At 48.7% G+C, this 17,828-nt stretch overlaps 1 protein-coding gene across 10 annotated transcripts in view; it reads left to right on the top strand.

Annotated features, from left to right (window-relative positions):
* Positions 1 to 17,828, top strand: part of msi2b (musashi RNA-binding protein 2b) — a 560,852-nt gene that overhangs the window by 529,720 nt on the left and 13,304 nt on the right. For 4 of the 10 annotated variants that reach the window (XM_080210473.1, XM_080210477.1, XM_080210471.1 and 1 more), the window contains 2 exons: positions 12,580 to 12,651; positions 15,307 to 15,515. In XM_080210473.1, the coding sequence (XP_080066599.1) occupies positions 12,580 to 12,651; positions 15,307 to 15,515 (281 nt within the window). The remainder of the gene's footprint in view (positions 1 to 12,579; positions 12,652 to 15,306; positions 15,516 to 17,828) is intronic. The other 6 variants (XM_080210479.1, XM_080210476.1, XM_080210478.1 and 3 more) reach the window with 3 other exon arrangements.

Raw genomic sequence — 17,828 nt, 5'->3', positions numbered from 1 at the left:
GGAGTTTGTCCATTTTCCCCCCCACAATCCGAAAGATGTGCTGGTTAGGTGAATTGGCCGTGCTAAATTCTCCCTCAGTGTACCCGAACTGGCACCAGAGTGTGGCGACTAGGGGATTTTCACAGTAACTTCATTGCAGTGTTAACGCAAGCCGACTTGTGATTAATAAATAAATAAACTTTATCTTTGAACTGTAGAAGGAAACTGGAGCACCTGGAGGAAACCCACGCAGACATGGGGAGAACTTGCAGACTCCACACAGGCAGTGACCCAAGCCGGGAATCGAACCCAGGTCTCTGAAACTGTGAGGCAGCAGTGCTAACCACTGAGCCACCCATGATTTGAATACGTCTATCAGATCTCCTCTCAACTTTCTCCAAGGAGAACTAGCCCAGATTCTTTAACTGATCCTCATGACTGAATTCCCCCACCCTATCTTACTGAATGGGGAAGCAAGCTTGAAGGGCCAAATGTCCTTCCCCCAGTTCCTAGGTTCTATGTTCCTACCCCGCAACCGTTCTTATCAATCTTTTCAAGCATGTTTCAAGCTGTAAGTGGTGACCAAACCAACCAGATCTTCAGGACAATGATGATGCATGACCTTTCTCCAATTAGGCTGCTACGCAGAGCGTTCATTTATCCAGGGAAAACGAAAGCTGTTTTCACTCATTGCTAATCCTACAAACAAACAGGTACATGGGCCATGTGGACACACGCTCCCACACTAAGCACTGTTTAAACTTGGTTTGTTCTCCCTGGAACGACAGAGGCTGAGGGATGAACTGATAGAGGTTTACAAGATTACGAGTGGCATGGACAGAGCGGATAGTCAGATGCTCGTTTCCTAGGGTAGAAAAGTCAAGTACTAGGGGACGTAGGTTTAAGGTGCGTGGGGAGAAGTTTAGAGGAGCTGTGCGAGGCAAGTTTTTTTACGCAGAGGGTGGTGAATGTCTGGAACACGCTGCCCGGGGAGGTGTTGGGAGCAGGTACGATAGCGGCATTTAAGGGGCAACTGGACGAATACATTAATAGGATGGGAATGGGAGGATACGGACTCCGTAAGTGCATACAGTTTTAGGTTAGGCAGATATCATGATCGGTGCAGGCTTGGCGGGCCGGAGGGCCTGTTCCTGTGCTGCACTGATTCACGATTTGCTCTGATGTGCCAAATGTTGTGGTGTCAGGGGGTTTGGAGATAATGTATGTGTGTGTGTGTGTGTTCGGGAATTCGCCCCACTTTGACCAGTCACCTGTTTGTGGGAGAATGCCTGGAAGGGGGTGGTGGGGGAGGTGAGAGGCACTGCCTGACGATCCTGCAAAGACTTCCCTCTGTGCCATCCATTTGGATAAGGGAATCACGTTGTCACACAGCTTTTAATATAAGAACATAAGAACATAAGAAATAGGAGCAGGAGTAGGCCATCTGGCCCTTCGAGCCTGCCCCGCCATTCAATAAGATCATGGCTGATCTGTCGTGGCTCAGTTCCACATTCCCGCCCTCTCCCCATAACCTTTAATCCCATCTCTTATCAAAAACCCATCAACTCGCGTCTTAAAAATATTTAGCGAGGTAGCCTCCGTCACTTCAACGGGCAGAGAATTCCAGAGATTCACCACCCTTTGAGTGAAGAAGTTCCTCCTCAACTCCGTTCTAAACCGCACCCCCCTCTATCTTGAGGCTGTGCCCCCTAGTCCTATTATCCTTTCTGAGTGGGAAGAGTCTCTCCACCTCTATCCTATCCATCCCATTCATCATCTTATACGTCTCAATGAGATCTCCCCTCATTCTTCTAAACTCTAACGAGTACAAGCCTAGTTTATTCAGCCTCTCCTCATAGCTCAACCCCCTCAACTCCGGCATCAGCCTAGTAAACCTCCTCTGCACTCCCTCCAAGGCCAAAATATCCTTGCGTAAGTACGGCGCCCAAAACTGCACACAGTACTCCAGCTGCGGCCTCACCAATGCCCTATACAGCCGCAGCAAGACCTCCCTACTTTTATATTCAATCCCCCTCGCTATGAAGGCCAGCATCCCATTCGCCTACACCTTCCACGTGTTCCAGTTTAACGAGATGAATGAGGACAGTAATTCAATTATTTAACACTTCTAGCACTAACTCAAACATAAACAGTTGCAAGACATTAACTATTTATTGAACTTTAACTCTAACTGAACATTAACTTTCAACTGAACTTTAACTCTTAAACTGCACTTCAACTTTAACTAAGCATCAGCTTTAACTAAACATCAACTTTAACTATTTAACTGAAAATAGATACTGCCGAGTTTAGGAAAATCTTGGCCAAGAAATATCCTCGATGTAGAATCTATCTTCTCCTTCTCTGAAGCATCCTTCAGGGCACAAGCCTTCTTCTTGCGATGCTTGGTCCCTTCGATTTATCGCTGGCAAACAGAGGACTCACATGTCTCTTTATCCACAATTCTCTATTAGCTTCCAGAAGATTCCCTGTCATCCAGCCAATTGCGTTACCAGAAACTGATCACATGGCTCGAACATCGAATGAAGTTACTTTTGAACGATGCCATTACATTTGACATTTACCATACATAGCAGCCATATAAGTTTGCGATGCAGTGTCTGGATTAATGTAAACAACTTCCCTCATCTGGGAAGCTTCAGATCACAGATCACAGCTCCCAGACCAGAGCAACTTTACGACCTGCGTATGGTTCTAATCTATAAGTTGACCAAAAATCCCAGCATGCTTAGCTGTCAGCCAGAATAGCCATTTTAAAACCACTATCGCCATTATTGTTATTAAATTATTTTTTCTCCGTCCATAGCATCAAGTGTATTTGGTCCCCATTTTTCTCCCCAAACAATAGATAAGTCATGGTCCAATGATTGCACTTGTGTCACCCCCAGCTACCGTTTAAAACCAAAACTTGGCTGTCGGATCAAACTGGGCTTCGCCAAACCTCCCGGATTCTCCTGGAGACAGGGAATGAAAATAAAACAATCATCTCGACATGACAACGACCAAAACCCTGGGAAAAATTGTAGGGGCGCTAATCCAGAAGGAACTCTTCCAGTGTAGACAATAACAAAACTTACTCCAACTTATAAATCACAGAAAAGGTTTAATAATGAAACTTCATTGCTCCAACACTTGGGGCCTCACCCTGGGCCATTCCAAGTTTCCCACAATTTCCAACAGGTTCTTATTTATACTGGGTCAGCTGATCATCACATCATTCTGTCATTGGTTACATAGTTTACTGGGTCAGCTGACCCTTGCAACTTGTTACTGTTGGTCACATTACAACAGATTCAATGTTATCGCCTGTTACATTTTAACAAGGTACGTTAAGAAAATAGTTTATGTCTTTTAATCCTTCTGTTGATCAGGTATATAAAAGCGGGGAGGAACTGTCTTTTTGAGTAGGTTGGCAGGAGGGTTGGAATTCATGTGACACAATCTCCGCCCAGTTGGGGTTGGCAGCCATTCACCTGTGCCATGGTGTTAGACTGTTCCCTCTGGCTGGACAATGTCTTCCATTGTCTGCTGCTCTGCCAGATTGCACCTGGTGCAGTGAGTTTGCACAGTGAGAAGTCTCACAACACCAGGTTAAAGTCCAACAGGTTTATTTGGTGGTAAACGCCACTAGCTTTCGGGGTTTGCCCCTTCGTCAGGTAGTGAGTTTGGCCAGGGCTCAGGCTGAGTGTTTCTCACGCTAGAACAATGATATTCGCACATTCTTTCCCTAATGCCACAACATTCCAACTACGTTATTGCTCTGCAAAGGCCCAAACAGATTACAGGACCATCCAGAGCAGAGAACAGCAGCCTTACGTAGGTGTGTCAGGGCCCAGTGATCCATCCTCCTAGAAACATGGAGCTACAAGGAGAGATTGGATAGGTTGGGGTTATTTTCCTTGGAACAAATAAGGCTGAGGGGGCGACTTGATGGAGATGTATAGAATTATGAGGGAAGAGATAGCGCGGACAGGATAAAATTGTTTCCCTTGGCGGAGAATTCTAGAACCAGGGGACATAGATCCAAGATAAGTGGCGGAAGGTGTAGAGAAAGAACTTTTTTATGTGGAGGGTGGTGGGTGCCTGGAATTCACTGCCCAAGTTGGTGGTGGAGGCAGAGACCCTAAACTCTTTTACAAAGTACCTGGATCTGCTCCTTAAGTGCTGTAAGTTACAGGGCTAGGGGCTGGGTACAGGTAGATGGCATTAGAAAGGGCACCCAGGTATCCTCAGGTTGGCATGGGCAAGATGGGCCAAATGGCATCCTCCTGTGCTGTAACTTTTCTAAGGTTCTATTGATCGCACGCGTTTAGTCTGTTGGCACCAAACCAGTAATAGGAACAAACTAACTTTCACAAAGGAGCCTGCAGAAAGATCGCTGCACCACCTTCTCACTGGCCCTATTCCAGGTTATAATGGGGCATGTCCCGTCAGTGTGTGCACCTTATCATTGCGCCTTGCCAATTGCAGATCTTTCAAATGGGGAGCAGTGGGCGTGACAAACAGAAGGAAGGAAAAGTGGGGAAGCAATTCTGAGTTGAGGAGGGATTTGGCTGCATGGGCTTCCAGAATCATCATCATAGAACCCTACAGTGCAGAAGGAGGCCATTCAGCCCATCGAGTCTGCACCAACCACAATCGCACCCAGGCCCTATCCTCCGTAACCCAATGTGTTTACCCTAGCTAAGCCCCCTGACACTAAGGGACAACTTAGCATGGCCAATCCACCTAACCCACACATCTTTGGACTATGGGAGGAAACCCACGCAGACACAAGGAGAATGTGCAAACTCCACACAGACAGTGACCCAAGCTGGGAATCGAACCAGGTCCCTGGTGCTGTGAGGCAGCAGTGCTAACCACTGCGCCGCTGCCCCTTCAGTGCTCTTTCTAAACCATTGTAGCTGGATCTGTCGAACAAGGGGTTACGTAGCAGCCTCATCCAGATGGAATTAAGCAGGCCTCTAGCTGGGCCGTTTGACCTGTTTCTCCGGCGTGGGTTGTTTTAAGGACACTCCGGTGGTTCTGCTGAACTGACAGCAGAATGTTGGGAGGGAACGCGCTTGGGAATTCTAGAGAACTGAAACTGTCACAGCCAGGACTGCAGGGCTGAAACAACCAGCTGCCTTTACGGAATTGGAGCAGAGTTAGCAGATGCATATAGTCCAATGGAAATTTAGAACACCCAGCGGATTAAACCCATCTTTGGGAATAACCTGAGAGTTGGATCGGAAGCTTCATCTGAAATAAGTTAGCTGGAGCATGTAACCAGGCTCCTCAAGTTGAACTCCCTTCTGAATCTAGCAAGAACAAAGGAGTCAACCGCCCGATTTCTTTGAGAAAGGCGTTGAATGATAAAGACATCACAGTGGAGTAACGCATTGCAGCTTTGGAATAGACCGCACGTAGGTGAGGCAGGTTTAACCACGGGCTCTCAGCAAAGAAAGCTTGCAAATTTCACCACGTTGCGACATTACAAACACATTGAAGGTCTGGGAGTCAGTTTGCTGAGCTATTGCCTTGTTCCTGACACAGATTGCAGGCACTTCAACTCATCCTAATCATTCCCAAGAACAAAGAGCTGTTTGAAGTACCCATTGCAGACTGCCTTTGTTTCGAGGCTCTGTTATATTCTCATTGCAACTCAACCACAAGTTTAATGAATGATATCACAACACAGAAATCATAGAATCCCTACCATTCAGCCCATCGATTCTGCACCGACCACAATCCTACCCAGGCCCCATCCCCGTAAGCCCACATAGTTACCCTGCTTATCCCCTTGACACTAAGAGACAATTTAGCGTAGTCAATCAACCTAACCCGCACATCTCTGGACTGTGGGAGGAAACCCACGCTGTCTGAGAAGGGAGAGAGTCGGGGAGAATATGCAAACTCCACGCAAACAGTAACCCGAGTTTGGAATCGATCCAGGATCCCTGGCACTGTGAGGCAGCAGCACTAGCCATTGTGCCCCCGTGCCGCCCTGGAACCTGGGACTCTGGGGTGCAGCTGTGTTCCACATAGGTCCCCTCCCACCCTCTGGATCTCAACCCATCAATGTGCACTTCTATTTCTCTCTCCTTTGTGTGCTTATCAAGTCTCCCCTGAAAGGCATCGATGCTGTTTCACCCCAGTCACACTGCGGTAGTAACCTGCATATTCTAACCACCCACTGGGGTCCGAGCGAGTTCCTGGTTGGATTTTTGGCCGCTGTCTTGCACTTAGAAGCGTTCAAGTGGATCTCACTGTGGTGAGATTGACATGAATTTGTTGAGGGGTTTAATCTGCTCACTCTGGATGTGTGGTCAACCAGCAAGGCGTGAAGTGTTAGTTTAGTTTTTAGATGGTTCACAGGGTGTGGGTGTCGCTGGCCAGGCCAGCATTTTCACTACCCATCCCTAATTACCTCGAGAGGGTGGTGGTGAGCTGCCCCCTTGAACTGCTGCACTCCTCGTGGTGTAGGTACACCCACACTGCTGTTAGGAAGGGAGTTCCAGGATCTTGACTCAGCGACAGTGAAGGAAAATATTTCCAAGTCAGGATGGTTTGTGATTCGGAAAGGATCTTGCAGGTGGTGGTGTTCCCATGTGCCTGCTGCCCTTGTCCTTCTAGGCGGTAGAGATCACAGGTTTGGAAGGTGCTGTCTTCAGCAGCCTTGGTGCTTTACTGCAGTCGCTGTGCATTGGTGGAGGGAGTGAATGTTTGTGGAAGTCCCAATCAAGCAGGCTGCTTTCTCCTAGATGGTGTTGAGCTTCTTGAGTGTTGTTGGAACTGCGTTCATCCAGGAAAGTGGAGAGTATTCCATCACATTCCTGAATTGTGCCTTGTAGATTGTGGACAGGCTTTGAGGAGCCAGGAGGTGAGTTAATCGCTGCAGGATTCCCAGCCGTCTCTGCTCTAGTTGGCATTAACGTGAAATATTAATTCTCCCACCCAGAGACATTCTCCAGCAGGGTAGAAGGGCCATCACCTCTTCATCTGTCCCACTGGTGTCTTCAAGACCAGCAGAAAAAAAGTCTTGTACAAGAGTGGTCTTCATGGCTTAGCTTTACCCTTTGGGTTGGTTGGCCCAGTACAAACCACCAGAAGCAGTGAGAAGCTTGGGTCCACCCATTGTCTGAACTAGGCTTCACAAAGTTTCACACTCCTGTCATTCCAGCGCTCAACCTATCTTTGCCATTTTGCAAAGAACTATTACAGAATAGGAAAATGACCCTCCAATTTCACCAGGGTCTGTGTGGGTGTCCTGCAGTGTCTGGCTTCTGACCTCCCTCAAATGCAGCATCACCAATCAACTTACTGGGGCTCGGCTATCAGGGGAACAACTGGTTAAATAAGAACATAAGAACCAGGAGCAGGAGTAGGCCCCTCGAGCCTGCTCCGCCATTCAATAAGATCATGGCTGATCTTTTCGTGGACTCAGCTCCACTTACCCGCCCGCTCACCATAACTCTTAATTCCTTTACTGTTCAAAAATTTACCTATCCTTGCCTTAAAAACATTCAATGAGGGAGCCTCAACTGCTTCACTAGACAGGGAATTCCACAGATTCACAACCCTTTGTGTGAATAAGTTCCTCCTCAACTCAGTCCTAAATCTGATCCCCCTTATTTTGAGGCTGTGCCCCCTAGTTCTAGTTTCACCCGCCAATGGAAACAACTTCCCTGCTATTATCTTATCTATTCCCTTCATAATCTTATATATTTCTATAAGATCTCTCTTCATTCTTCTGAATTCTAATGAGTGCAGCCCCAGTCTACTCAGTCTCTCCTCAAAAGCCAACCCTCTCCTAATTCTGCTTTCTGTCTCTGAGTTTTTAACAAACAACAAAGAAAATTACAGCACAGGAACAGGCCCTTCGGCCCTCCAAGCCTGTACTGACCATGCTGCCCGACTGAACTAAAACCCTCTACCCTTCCAGGAACCATTCCGCTCTGTTCCCATCCTATTCATGTATTTGTCCAGATGCTCCTTTAAATTCACTTTCATATCTGCTTCCACCACCTCCTCCGGCAGTGAGTTCCAGGCACCCACCACCCTCTGTGCTAAAAACTTGCCTCATACATCTTCTTTAAACCTTGCCGCTTGCACCTTAAACATGTGCCGCTAGTAATTGATTCTCCCACCCTAGAAAATAGCTTCTGACTATCCACTCTGTCCGTGCCCCTCTTAATCTTGTAGACTTCTATCAGGTCGCCCCTCAACCTCCGTCATTCCAGTGAGAACAAACCAAGTTTCTCCAACCTCTCCTCATAACTAATGCCCTCCATACCAGGCAACATCCTGGTAAATCTTTTCCGTAATCGCCCTTCTCTGCTAATATTAATGATTTATTTGCTGGGGGTGAGGTTCCAGGAGCATCAGCAGTTACTCCCCATTGAACTTCCATGTAATACACGAGATGGTGGTGCAGTGGTAACGTCACCAGACTAGTAATCCAGAAAGCCAGGCTAATGCTCTGTGCACACGGGTTTGTGTCCCACCCATGGTCTGCAGGAGGTGGCGAGGGGAATAACAAGAGGGATGAATCTACTTGACCTCATCCTCAGCAATCCATCTGTCGCAGATGCTTTTGTCCGTGACAGTATTGGTATGAGTGACCACTGCACTGTCCTGGTGAAGATTGAGTCCTTTTTGAGGATACCGTCCATCATGTTGTGTGGCACTACCATCCTTAACCACAATCTGTAACCATGGTCCAGCGTGGTGTCCTTGACAGCACCTTCAACACACTCAACCTCTACCACCTAGAAGGATGAGGGCAGCACACAGATAGAGACATCACCACTGCAAGTACCCCTCCAAGTCACACACCATCCTGATTTGGAAATATATCAGCTGTACCTTCACTGTTGCTGGATCAATCCGGGAGCTCCCTCCCCAACAGCACTGTGGTTGTATCTACGCCAGATGGACTGCAGCATTTCAAGAAGGCGGGCAAGAGTCTACAAGATTATGAGGGGCGTGGACAGAGTGCATAGCCAGAAGCTTTTTCCTAGGGTGGAAGAGTCAATTACTAGAGGGCTTAGGTTTAAGGGGCAAGATTAGGAGATGTACGGGGCAAAAAAGGAGATTTTCGAGGCCAGTTTTTTTTTATACAGAGGGTGGTGGGTGCCTGGAACTCGCTGCTGGGGGGAAGGTAGTGGAAGCAAATACGATAGTGACTTTTAAAGGGCGTCTTGACAAATATATGGATAGGATGGGAATAGGGGGAAATGGTTCCGGAAGGGTAGGGGGTTTTTAGTTAAGCTGGGCAGCATGGTCGGTGCAGGCTTGGAGGGTTGAATTTTCTTTGTTCTTTGTTCTCAAGGGCAGTTCGGGAAGGCGATACAAACCGGTGTCCCATCAATGAATAAATAAAAAATCTGAAACAGGAAAGGGTGGAGGCAGCAGATTGTTGCCCTCCAATTCCTTAGAGCTCGATTTACCCAGATGAGAAACCGGGAGTGACGGCGTGCAGAATGAGTGGTGTTTATTGTGACACGGTAATAACAAGCTAGCTTGAGTAAAATGTAAGTGATGGCAACTCACCAGGGAGCCAATCATGGCAGACACAGCGTTTGGCATTAAGAGTAGGTTAGCAGCTCAGATTTCTGCCTGTTTAAAGAATTCTATCCACCTATTAATATCGCGAAAGCATTAAAGAGTTGACTCTAATTATATGCATCTGTTAAAACTGCTCTGCCGGTGCTTTTGTGATTTAATCAGGCACCTCTGAAATTCTAATGAATCCATGCGGGCAAGTTTCCCGACTGCTCAGAGACTTAACAGGGTGGCGATTGCTGTGGCTGTGATACCCACGCTGCAATTTATGTTAATAGACTTTTTAGAGCATCAGAATAGAAGCACGGGGATTCCATTTGCATTTTGTACCAATTAACAATTGGGGTGGGAGGGGGAGACAAGAGAATTTCTGTTAGTTGATAAAAGACAAGACACGCAGGAGAAATTGAAAGTCTTTGCTTCTTACTGTGTACGGTGCTGGTCACCCTATTATGAAAAGGATATTATTAAACTAGAAAGATTCACTAGCATGCTACTGGGACTTGATGGATTGAGTTATAAGAAGAGGCTGGAGAGACTGGGACTTTTCTCTCTGGAGCGTAGGAGGCTGAGGGGTGATCTTATAGACGTCTATAAAATAATGAGGGGCACAGACCACTAAGCTAGTCCCAATTGATAGTCAACATCTTTTCCCAAAGATAGGGGAGTCTAAAACTAGAGGGCATAGGTTTAAAGTGAGAGGAGAGAGATACAAAAGGGCCCAGAGAGGCAATTTTTTCACACAGAGGGTGATGAGTGTCTGGAACAAACTGCCAGAGGTAGTAGTAGAGGCGGGTACAATTTTGTCTTTTAAAAAGCATTTGGACAGTTACATGGATAAGATGGTATTGAGGGATATGGGCCAAATGCGGGCATTTGGGACTAGCTTAGTGGTAAAAACTGGATTGTATGGGCAAGTTGGGCCGAAAGGCTTGTTTCCATGCTGTAGACCTCCTGCTGTGTGTTGAGCTGATGTGCCCAAAGACCCAAAGCCTTCCTTTTTTGCCTTCTGAGATGCTGCCCAGGGGGAAGTCCTGATTTTTTGACAGGAGACTGGAGAGAGAAAATGAGATTCAGGAGAAATATCTATGCAGTGGGTGGTGAGAATCTGGAGCTTGCCACCATTCATGAGAAGCTGGCCATAAATATTGCCTACATCCAAAGATGAGTCGCAATGCTGCTGTGATCCAGGCACACCCTATTATAAAAAGGATATTATTAAACTAGAACGATTCACTAAGATGCTACCGGGACTTGATGGATTGAGTTATAAGAAGAGGCTGGATGGGCTGGGACTTTTCTGTCTAGAGTGTAGGAGGCTGAGGGGGGATCTTATAGAGGTCTATAAAATAATGAATGGGCTCTGATACTTGACAGATACCAGTGTTGTTTCTGTCAGGTATTTCGTAAGTTATTGCTTAGGAAAGACATAAGACACAGGAGCAGAGTTAGGCCACTCGGCCCATCGAGTCTGCTCCGCCATACAATCATGGCTGATATTTTTCTCATCCCCATTCTGCTGCCGTTTCCCCACAACTCCTGATTCCCCTTATTAATCAATAACCAATCTATCTCCGTCTTAAAGACACTCAATGGCCTGGCCTTCTGCGGCAAAGACTTCCACAGATTCATCACTCTCTGGCTGAAGAAATTCCTCCTCATCTCTGTTTTAAAGGATCGCCCCTTTAGCCTGAGGTTGTGCCCCCTGGTTCTAGTTTTTCCTACCTGTGGAAACATCTTCTCCACAACCACTCTATCCAGGCCTCACGGTATCCTGTAAGTTTCAATAAGATCCCCCCCCCCGCCCCCACTCATCCTTCTAAACTCCAACGAGTACGGACCCAGAGAGCTCAACCGTTTCTCATACAGAAGGGAAGTCTATCCATTTAAACCTTCCCCTAGCCCAGCCCCTAAGTAAGGACTGAGATTCTTCTAGGCTCACACTGGAGTGTCAGTGACAAAGGATGTGCGGGAGGGCGCTATCTCTTCATTGTGTCGCTATCTCTTCATTGTGTCGCTATCTCTTCATTGTGTCGATGAAGCTCTGTTCCAGCGACTGGGAGTTCCAAGCCGTGCTGCTGCTCCAGGAAGGCCACCGTCACATCAAGAGTTCAACTAAGTTGACTCGATGCTAAAGGGCCACTGAGAGCGAGGGTGAAAATGTGGCAGAGGAACCCGTGGGAAATTTTAACAGGCCAGCTTGGTTTGGTGGGCAGAAAAGCAGGGGGTGGGGTGGGGTGCATTCCAACATGACAGAGTCGGAACGACGTGGAGGAGGCTGGCAACGATTAAATGGAGTGGGGCGGGGAAGAGGTGGTCTTGTCTTTTTAAGTCTGGTGTGACATTTTTCAAGAGGTTTGCCATCTTGTGGGTTGGTTTGGTGGGGTGGGGGGTGGGGTGGGGGGGGCAGGCTGCGTTTCTCGAACAGACCTCAGAATTCATTGGAAAACTGAATCATCCCTTCAACTACAGTGATTACAGTGCTGGACTCACGAGACAATGACTTCACCCTCATGGGTGTGACCAGCAGGATAAATTGGTGGAGGTTTCAATAAGGTGACATGGACCCTGACACGGTGGCACAGTGGTTAGCACTGTTGCCTGACAGTGCCAGGGACCCGGGTTCGATTCCCGGCTTGGGGTCACTGCTTGCATGGAGTCTGCGCATTCTACCCATGCCTGCGTGGGTTCCCTCCGGGTGCTCCGGTTTCCTCCGAAGATGTGCGGGTTAGGTTGATTGGCCATGCTAAATTGCTCCTTAATGTCAGGGGGATTAGGAGGCTTGTGGGGTTACAGGGATAGGACAGGACCTGGGTGGGATTGTTGTCGGTGCAGGCTCGATGGGCCAAATGGCCTCCTTCTGCACAGTAGATTCTATGATTTATTGTACGGGGAGGTTGGTGGGGAGGGAGGGGGGTAGTTTGTGATAGTGGGTACAGTAAAACCTGTCCTAATGGTCACCTAGATTAAAGTCACCTGTCTTAAGCAGCCAGTTCTTCTCAGAACCAACAAATTTCTAATTTAATTAAATAGGGTCTGCACCTGGATTAAACAGCCACCTACTAACGTGGCCACAACCACTGGTAAAAATGACAGGTAAGCAATGTAAGTAAATTGGAACCTGCATCTTAGAGATTAACTTGTTGCCCTGGTATACAGTCGGGATCTCTGTCCTTGTGTGGGGTGGAAGGGGTGGGTGGGGGGGGGGGGGGGGCCTGGGGGGTGAGGGGGAGGAGGGTTGGGCATAAGGACCCTCTCTATGATTCGCCACCACTTCACTCCCCCAACTCAGGACTCCCCAGCCACCTGCCTCAAGCAATCTCTTTGGTTCAGGCCTCAAGGTGACCGTTTGACACAGGTTTCACTGTAAGTTGGACGTGGAGCGTCCAAGAGCAACGACCATCGCTCCACATCTATTTCTGAGCAAATGGCCTGGGTTGGGTGGGGGAGGCCTCCCAGTTCTCATCGGCTGTGTAGTTTGACCGTGACTTGCAAATCTGTCACCTCCAATTGCATTGAAGTCCATAGCCAGTGGGGTGGGGGGGGGGAGGTGGGGAGGAAGGATTCATGGAACCGCTTCTCTGACCATTGGCCGAATGCTCATCCTCCCACTCCTTTTCCGTGACGCCGTGGTTACCAAGGTTACCGTGGTTGCCGAGAGGAGCAACGGCCAAATTTGGAAAAGTCCGTCTGACCTCGGAAACCCAGTTAGCTGAGGCACCTCGTGGCCAAGCGGGGTCTCAGCGATAATCTCGGAGGGGGGGGGGGGGGGGGGGGGGAGTGGGGAGGGGGGGCTACTGAAAGTTAGCCAGCCGCTTGCTTATCTTGGGAGAAAGATGTTGGGGGGGTGGAGGGAATGAACAACTTGAGACGCCATCTTGAGAAATTAGCGTCCGATTTACACCGGGGAACACTGATGTTGTGGTTAGAGATGTGACAAAGGCTGGGGTGTTGATTGTCCCTTAGTTGTCACTTCATTCCAGGCACCCATTTTGGTACGACCCTGTTGATTTTTTACAATAATCTCCCGCCCACCCTCCCAGCAATTTGGAAAGACTGGTTGGGTTTCAGCACAATTTTCACATGAAGATAATTCTCCCCTTGTGTAGGGCACCCGTGAGTTGGAACACTAATCTCGAGGTCTGGCCTGGTATCTATGATGGTCTTTCGTTGACTCAGACCTAAGTTTAAATTAAATCTTAAATCCTGAGCAGAAGTGAGCTTCGTCTTAAAATTAACATTAAAAATAACGTACGATTATTCCCTGTGGCCCGTCCGCAGCTGTCGCCTGGTGGGTTTGCAGTCCCCCGAGGGGCCCCGCCTCAGGTTTTATTTTTTGCACGTTGCCCCCTGCTGCAGGGGTCATTCCCGGCCAGCGTGCAGTGAGGTGCCTCGTAGCCACTGCCCCCCCACCCCACCACCCGGCATCGATCACGGGTCAAAGCAACGCCACCCCAAGTGGGGCGATTCGGAAGTCGGAGCGCCAACAGAACCTCAGCCATCATTGGTTGAGTTTATACCAGGGGCCCGTCCCTCCCTCATTGGGATTTCGGACTTTGTCTCGGGTTGAGTGGGGGGGGGTGGTGAGGGAGGCGGTGGGGGGGGGTATGGTGGTAGAACTTGTCACTGGTTATTTGTTGAGGAGACATGCGCAGACATGGATCTGCCAAGATGGGAATTCCGGAGCCTTTCGAACATCTCTAATTGCCGTACATTAAGTGTTGATGCAGCGTTACCAAGGAGACGAAGGGGGTGGGGGTGGGGGATGGGGGAGGGGGGGTGGCGGTGGGAGTGGCGAAATTAGCCTTCAGCGATTGCGAGCTCCTCGCACTCAAGTTTCGCACCACGTCCGATCTTTACCGTTGACTACAGTTCAGCCAGGTAGGGTGGGACGGGTGGGTGCGGGAGGGTAAACTGGGCAGAAGGTTCACCATTTTATACTTACTCCAGGGACCAGTTTCATTCCCGGTGCTTTGGGATAATCTCCTCCCGCCTCCCTTCCAACTTTTCCTGTCACGCTCCAACAACGCCTGTTTGTTTCTCCTCCTCGCCGGCATTTTAGCTTACGCACCTTCCCCCTTCACCACCCCCCCTCTCCCCTCTCCACCCCACCCCCCCCAACCCCCCGCCCCCGCCACATCCGCTGTTTGACAAAGAAAAGATTTCCCAACACTCCCTCCCCAGCAGGTAGAAGAGCCGCGGAGCGTCAGAAAACTTGAGCCTGGCCCTCTGAGCAAACGACCCCGTTTCCTCCTGAGTCCCTAGACTGTCGTAGAACTGTCGGACCCTATTTTTTTTTGTGTTTAGACTCTGGATATTGTTCGCCGTAGCTGCCATTTTATTAACATGCTATGTGGTAGAACTCTAGCTCCTTTGTAGTTTGCATGGGATGTGAATGCTGTCTCAAAACGGCCTGATGTAGAGATTGTTATTTCTGCATGAGTATCAGATCCGCTGTGACGGATGGTGACAATACGCCCCTACGGTCTCTGTGTTGGATGACTGTGTTCTTTTGGGGACGGGTGGCGGTTGGGGGTGGGGTGGGTGTGCGGGAGGGGGGGTGGGCGGGTGTGGGTTGCCTCCGAGCTTCTTAGCAGTAGTGACGGGCTGACTTATCTATCGTAAGTACCGCTGTTGTCTTATCGCATGGCCTTGGACTGAGTGTTAGAACATGGGGCCTTAGGCTGTGGTAGTGTTTGGCTTTGATTCTGTGCATGCTTTGCTCGTGCCTCATACCCGGCTCTATTCTCTACACACCAGTCCTGAATAGCTACAGTGCTCAACCGAATTATGGCGCCCCTGCTTCCCCAGCAGGCACCAACCCACCGCGGCCTGGTGGATTCCCTGGAGCCAACAGCCCAGGCCCGGTTGCTGATATCTATGGTACAGCCAGCCAAGACTCTGGTGTCGGTAACTACATGAGTGCTACCAGTCCCCAACCTGGCTCTGGCTTTGGACACAGCATCGGGGTAAGTGTGTTTTCGATTCATCCCTTCTCTCTCCTTCTTTTCTCCCATCCACCCCTTCCCCCTCCATCTCCTCTCTCTCTCTCTCTCTCTCTTTTCCTCTCCCCTTCCGTCACCCCTGCACACTGCCCTTTTCCATCTTTGCCTAACACGAGCATTTGGTCTGAAACTAAAACCGTAAAAGACTCAAAAGAGCTGAAGAGACAATCCAACCCTAACCTCTGACTCCGGCGTTACCCTGCAATAGATACCTTCCCCCGGCCAAAGCTCGCCTGCCCGTGCCGCTAACTGGCCCAGTGTTGGAGTCACGAGGCTGATGTCCTCTCTGTTGAAGACTGGAGAGTAACAATCCAGCGTCAGACCGTTAGTGTCGGGGAAATCCCCCTGAGATCTCTGAATGAGAGAGAGAGACACACACACACAAACCCCCAACACCAAATATCCCGCAAAAGGCCACCTCAATTTGTCGAGCTTTCTGGGATACGGTGATCCTGTTGCCGCTAATCCTTCCGTACCTACCACTTACCGCTCGTCATGACTCATTTTTCAGTCCCTCCCCGTTGGAGCGCACGGGGAGGGCGGGAGGGGTGGGGGGGGAATTAACCGTCCCGCGCCTAGCAAGGTCAGAGGTTGGGCTGGTTTTCATCTGGAGTGTGTTATCTGTGTCTCCTGAGCAGCTGATGTTGTTACATTTTCATTTCTCATTTGGTGTAAAGAAATAAACTTTTAAAAGGAACTGTTCATTTGGAAAGGGGAGGGGTGCGGGAAAATGAGAATGTTGCACTATTTTGAAAAGAACAAGTGTAAGCGATATATTTTCAGTGTGTGTGGATTTTAAAAGTTCCATTACGTACGTTTTGTCCTTCAGCTGTTAAGCCATGTAACAGTAATAATTTTCATATTCAAGAAACAGGCATCCTGTACAGGTATTTAAGAGAAAGTCCTCGAGGTACAGTTAGGGCACATCATCCTAGTGTGGGTGAATCACAATGTCACACTCCAGAAGGTTCAGTAACTCTAATAATTAATACTGAATGTTTGCTGTTTAACTTGCAGTTTTTTTTTTATTAAATGCATGGTTAGCGTTATTTGCTGAAAGAAAGTGAAACAAAAATATTTCTGTCTGGAAACCAAAACCTGAATCTCGACCGTGAGAGCAGAGGGCGAGAGATCGACCAGGTCAGCAGGACAACAGGGTGCCTAAGATTTCACACTCCATGGGACAGGGGGAACATTTATCATGGCTCGCAACAGGGATGGGGGAAGACCTTAAACGTTACATACAACAGGATTGGGGAATAATTAAGTGTTACACACAACAGGACAGATAGATCTTGAACATATTAGTTGCAGGGAAACCAGGAACAGATTGCTAGGCACCAACCCCAGGATCATACTTACATGCAGTGCAATTGCCTATATGGGCATATTCTATGGGGGTGGCACAGTGGTTAGCACTGCTGCCTCACAGCACCAGGGACCTGGGTTCGATTCTGGCCTCGGGCCACTGTTTGTGTGGAGTTTGCATGTTCTCCCCATGTCTGCATGGGTTTCCTCCAGGTGCTCCGGTTTCCTCCCACAATCCCAAAGATGTGCGGGTTAGGTTGATAGGCCATGCTAAATTAACCCTTAGTGTCAGGGGGATTGGCAGGGTAAATATGAGGGGAATAGGGCCTGGGTGGGATTGCGGTTGGCGCAGACTCGATGGGCCGAGTGGCCTCCTTCTGCACTGCAGGGATTCTATGATACAGCTACTTTTGGCCTTCTTCAGGTCATCTCATAGTTACCACCAAGATGCAGCTATGGTATAATCGCAGATGGCGATTCTCAAAGAAATATAAAAATGCAGAAATTGCCACAATCCTCAACACCAATTTTAAAACGCCAGATGCCTGAAATATTTCCTGCAATTTGGAATGTTTGGATTGGCGCGGGACAGAAATGCTTTTGTTGCATTTTCCTTAAGGCTAATTTAATGGATGATCTGATAACTGTGTGCAGCATGTCTGGCTGGAAGATTGCCTTACTGATGATTCTAGTGGACAGTGTTTGCGTTGGTCTGTGGAGGCTGTGATGTTTTGCCTTCATCCAGTAATTGTTCCTGCCCACTCATCCTGTTTTGACTGTTTCTTTTTAATTCCCCCTTTGGCATTTGTTGCCAGCCCCTTCTGTGTCCTCTCCTGAAGATGGCGTCTCATGTCGGGTATGGCCCCACTGGGTGGCTGGTGTGGGAGCTGCCTGACTTGAGCGACAATCATTTCTTGCCCACCTGTGAGTTTGGCCATGGGCGTTGGCCAGGCTTCCCTTGGTGTCTGC

The sequence above is a fragment of the Carcharhinus amblyrhynchos genome, chromosome 23 (assembly GCF_965287045.1).
Source record: "Carcharhinus amblyrhynchos chromosome 23, sCarAmb.v2.hapA, whole genome shotgun sequence".
Lineage (NCBI taxonomy): Eukaryota > Metazoa > Chordata > Chondrichthyes > Carcharhiniformes > Carcharhinidae > Carcharhinus > Carcharhinus amblyrhynchos.
This window is presented reverse-complemented; position numbering and strand designations above follow the sequence as displayed.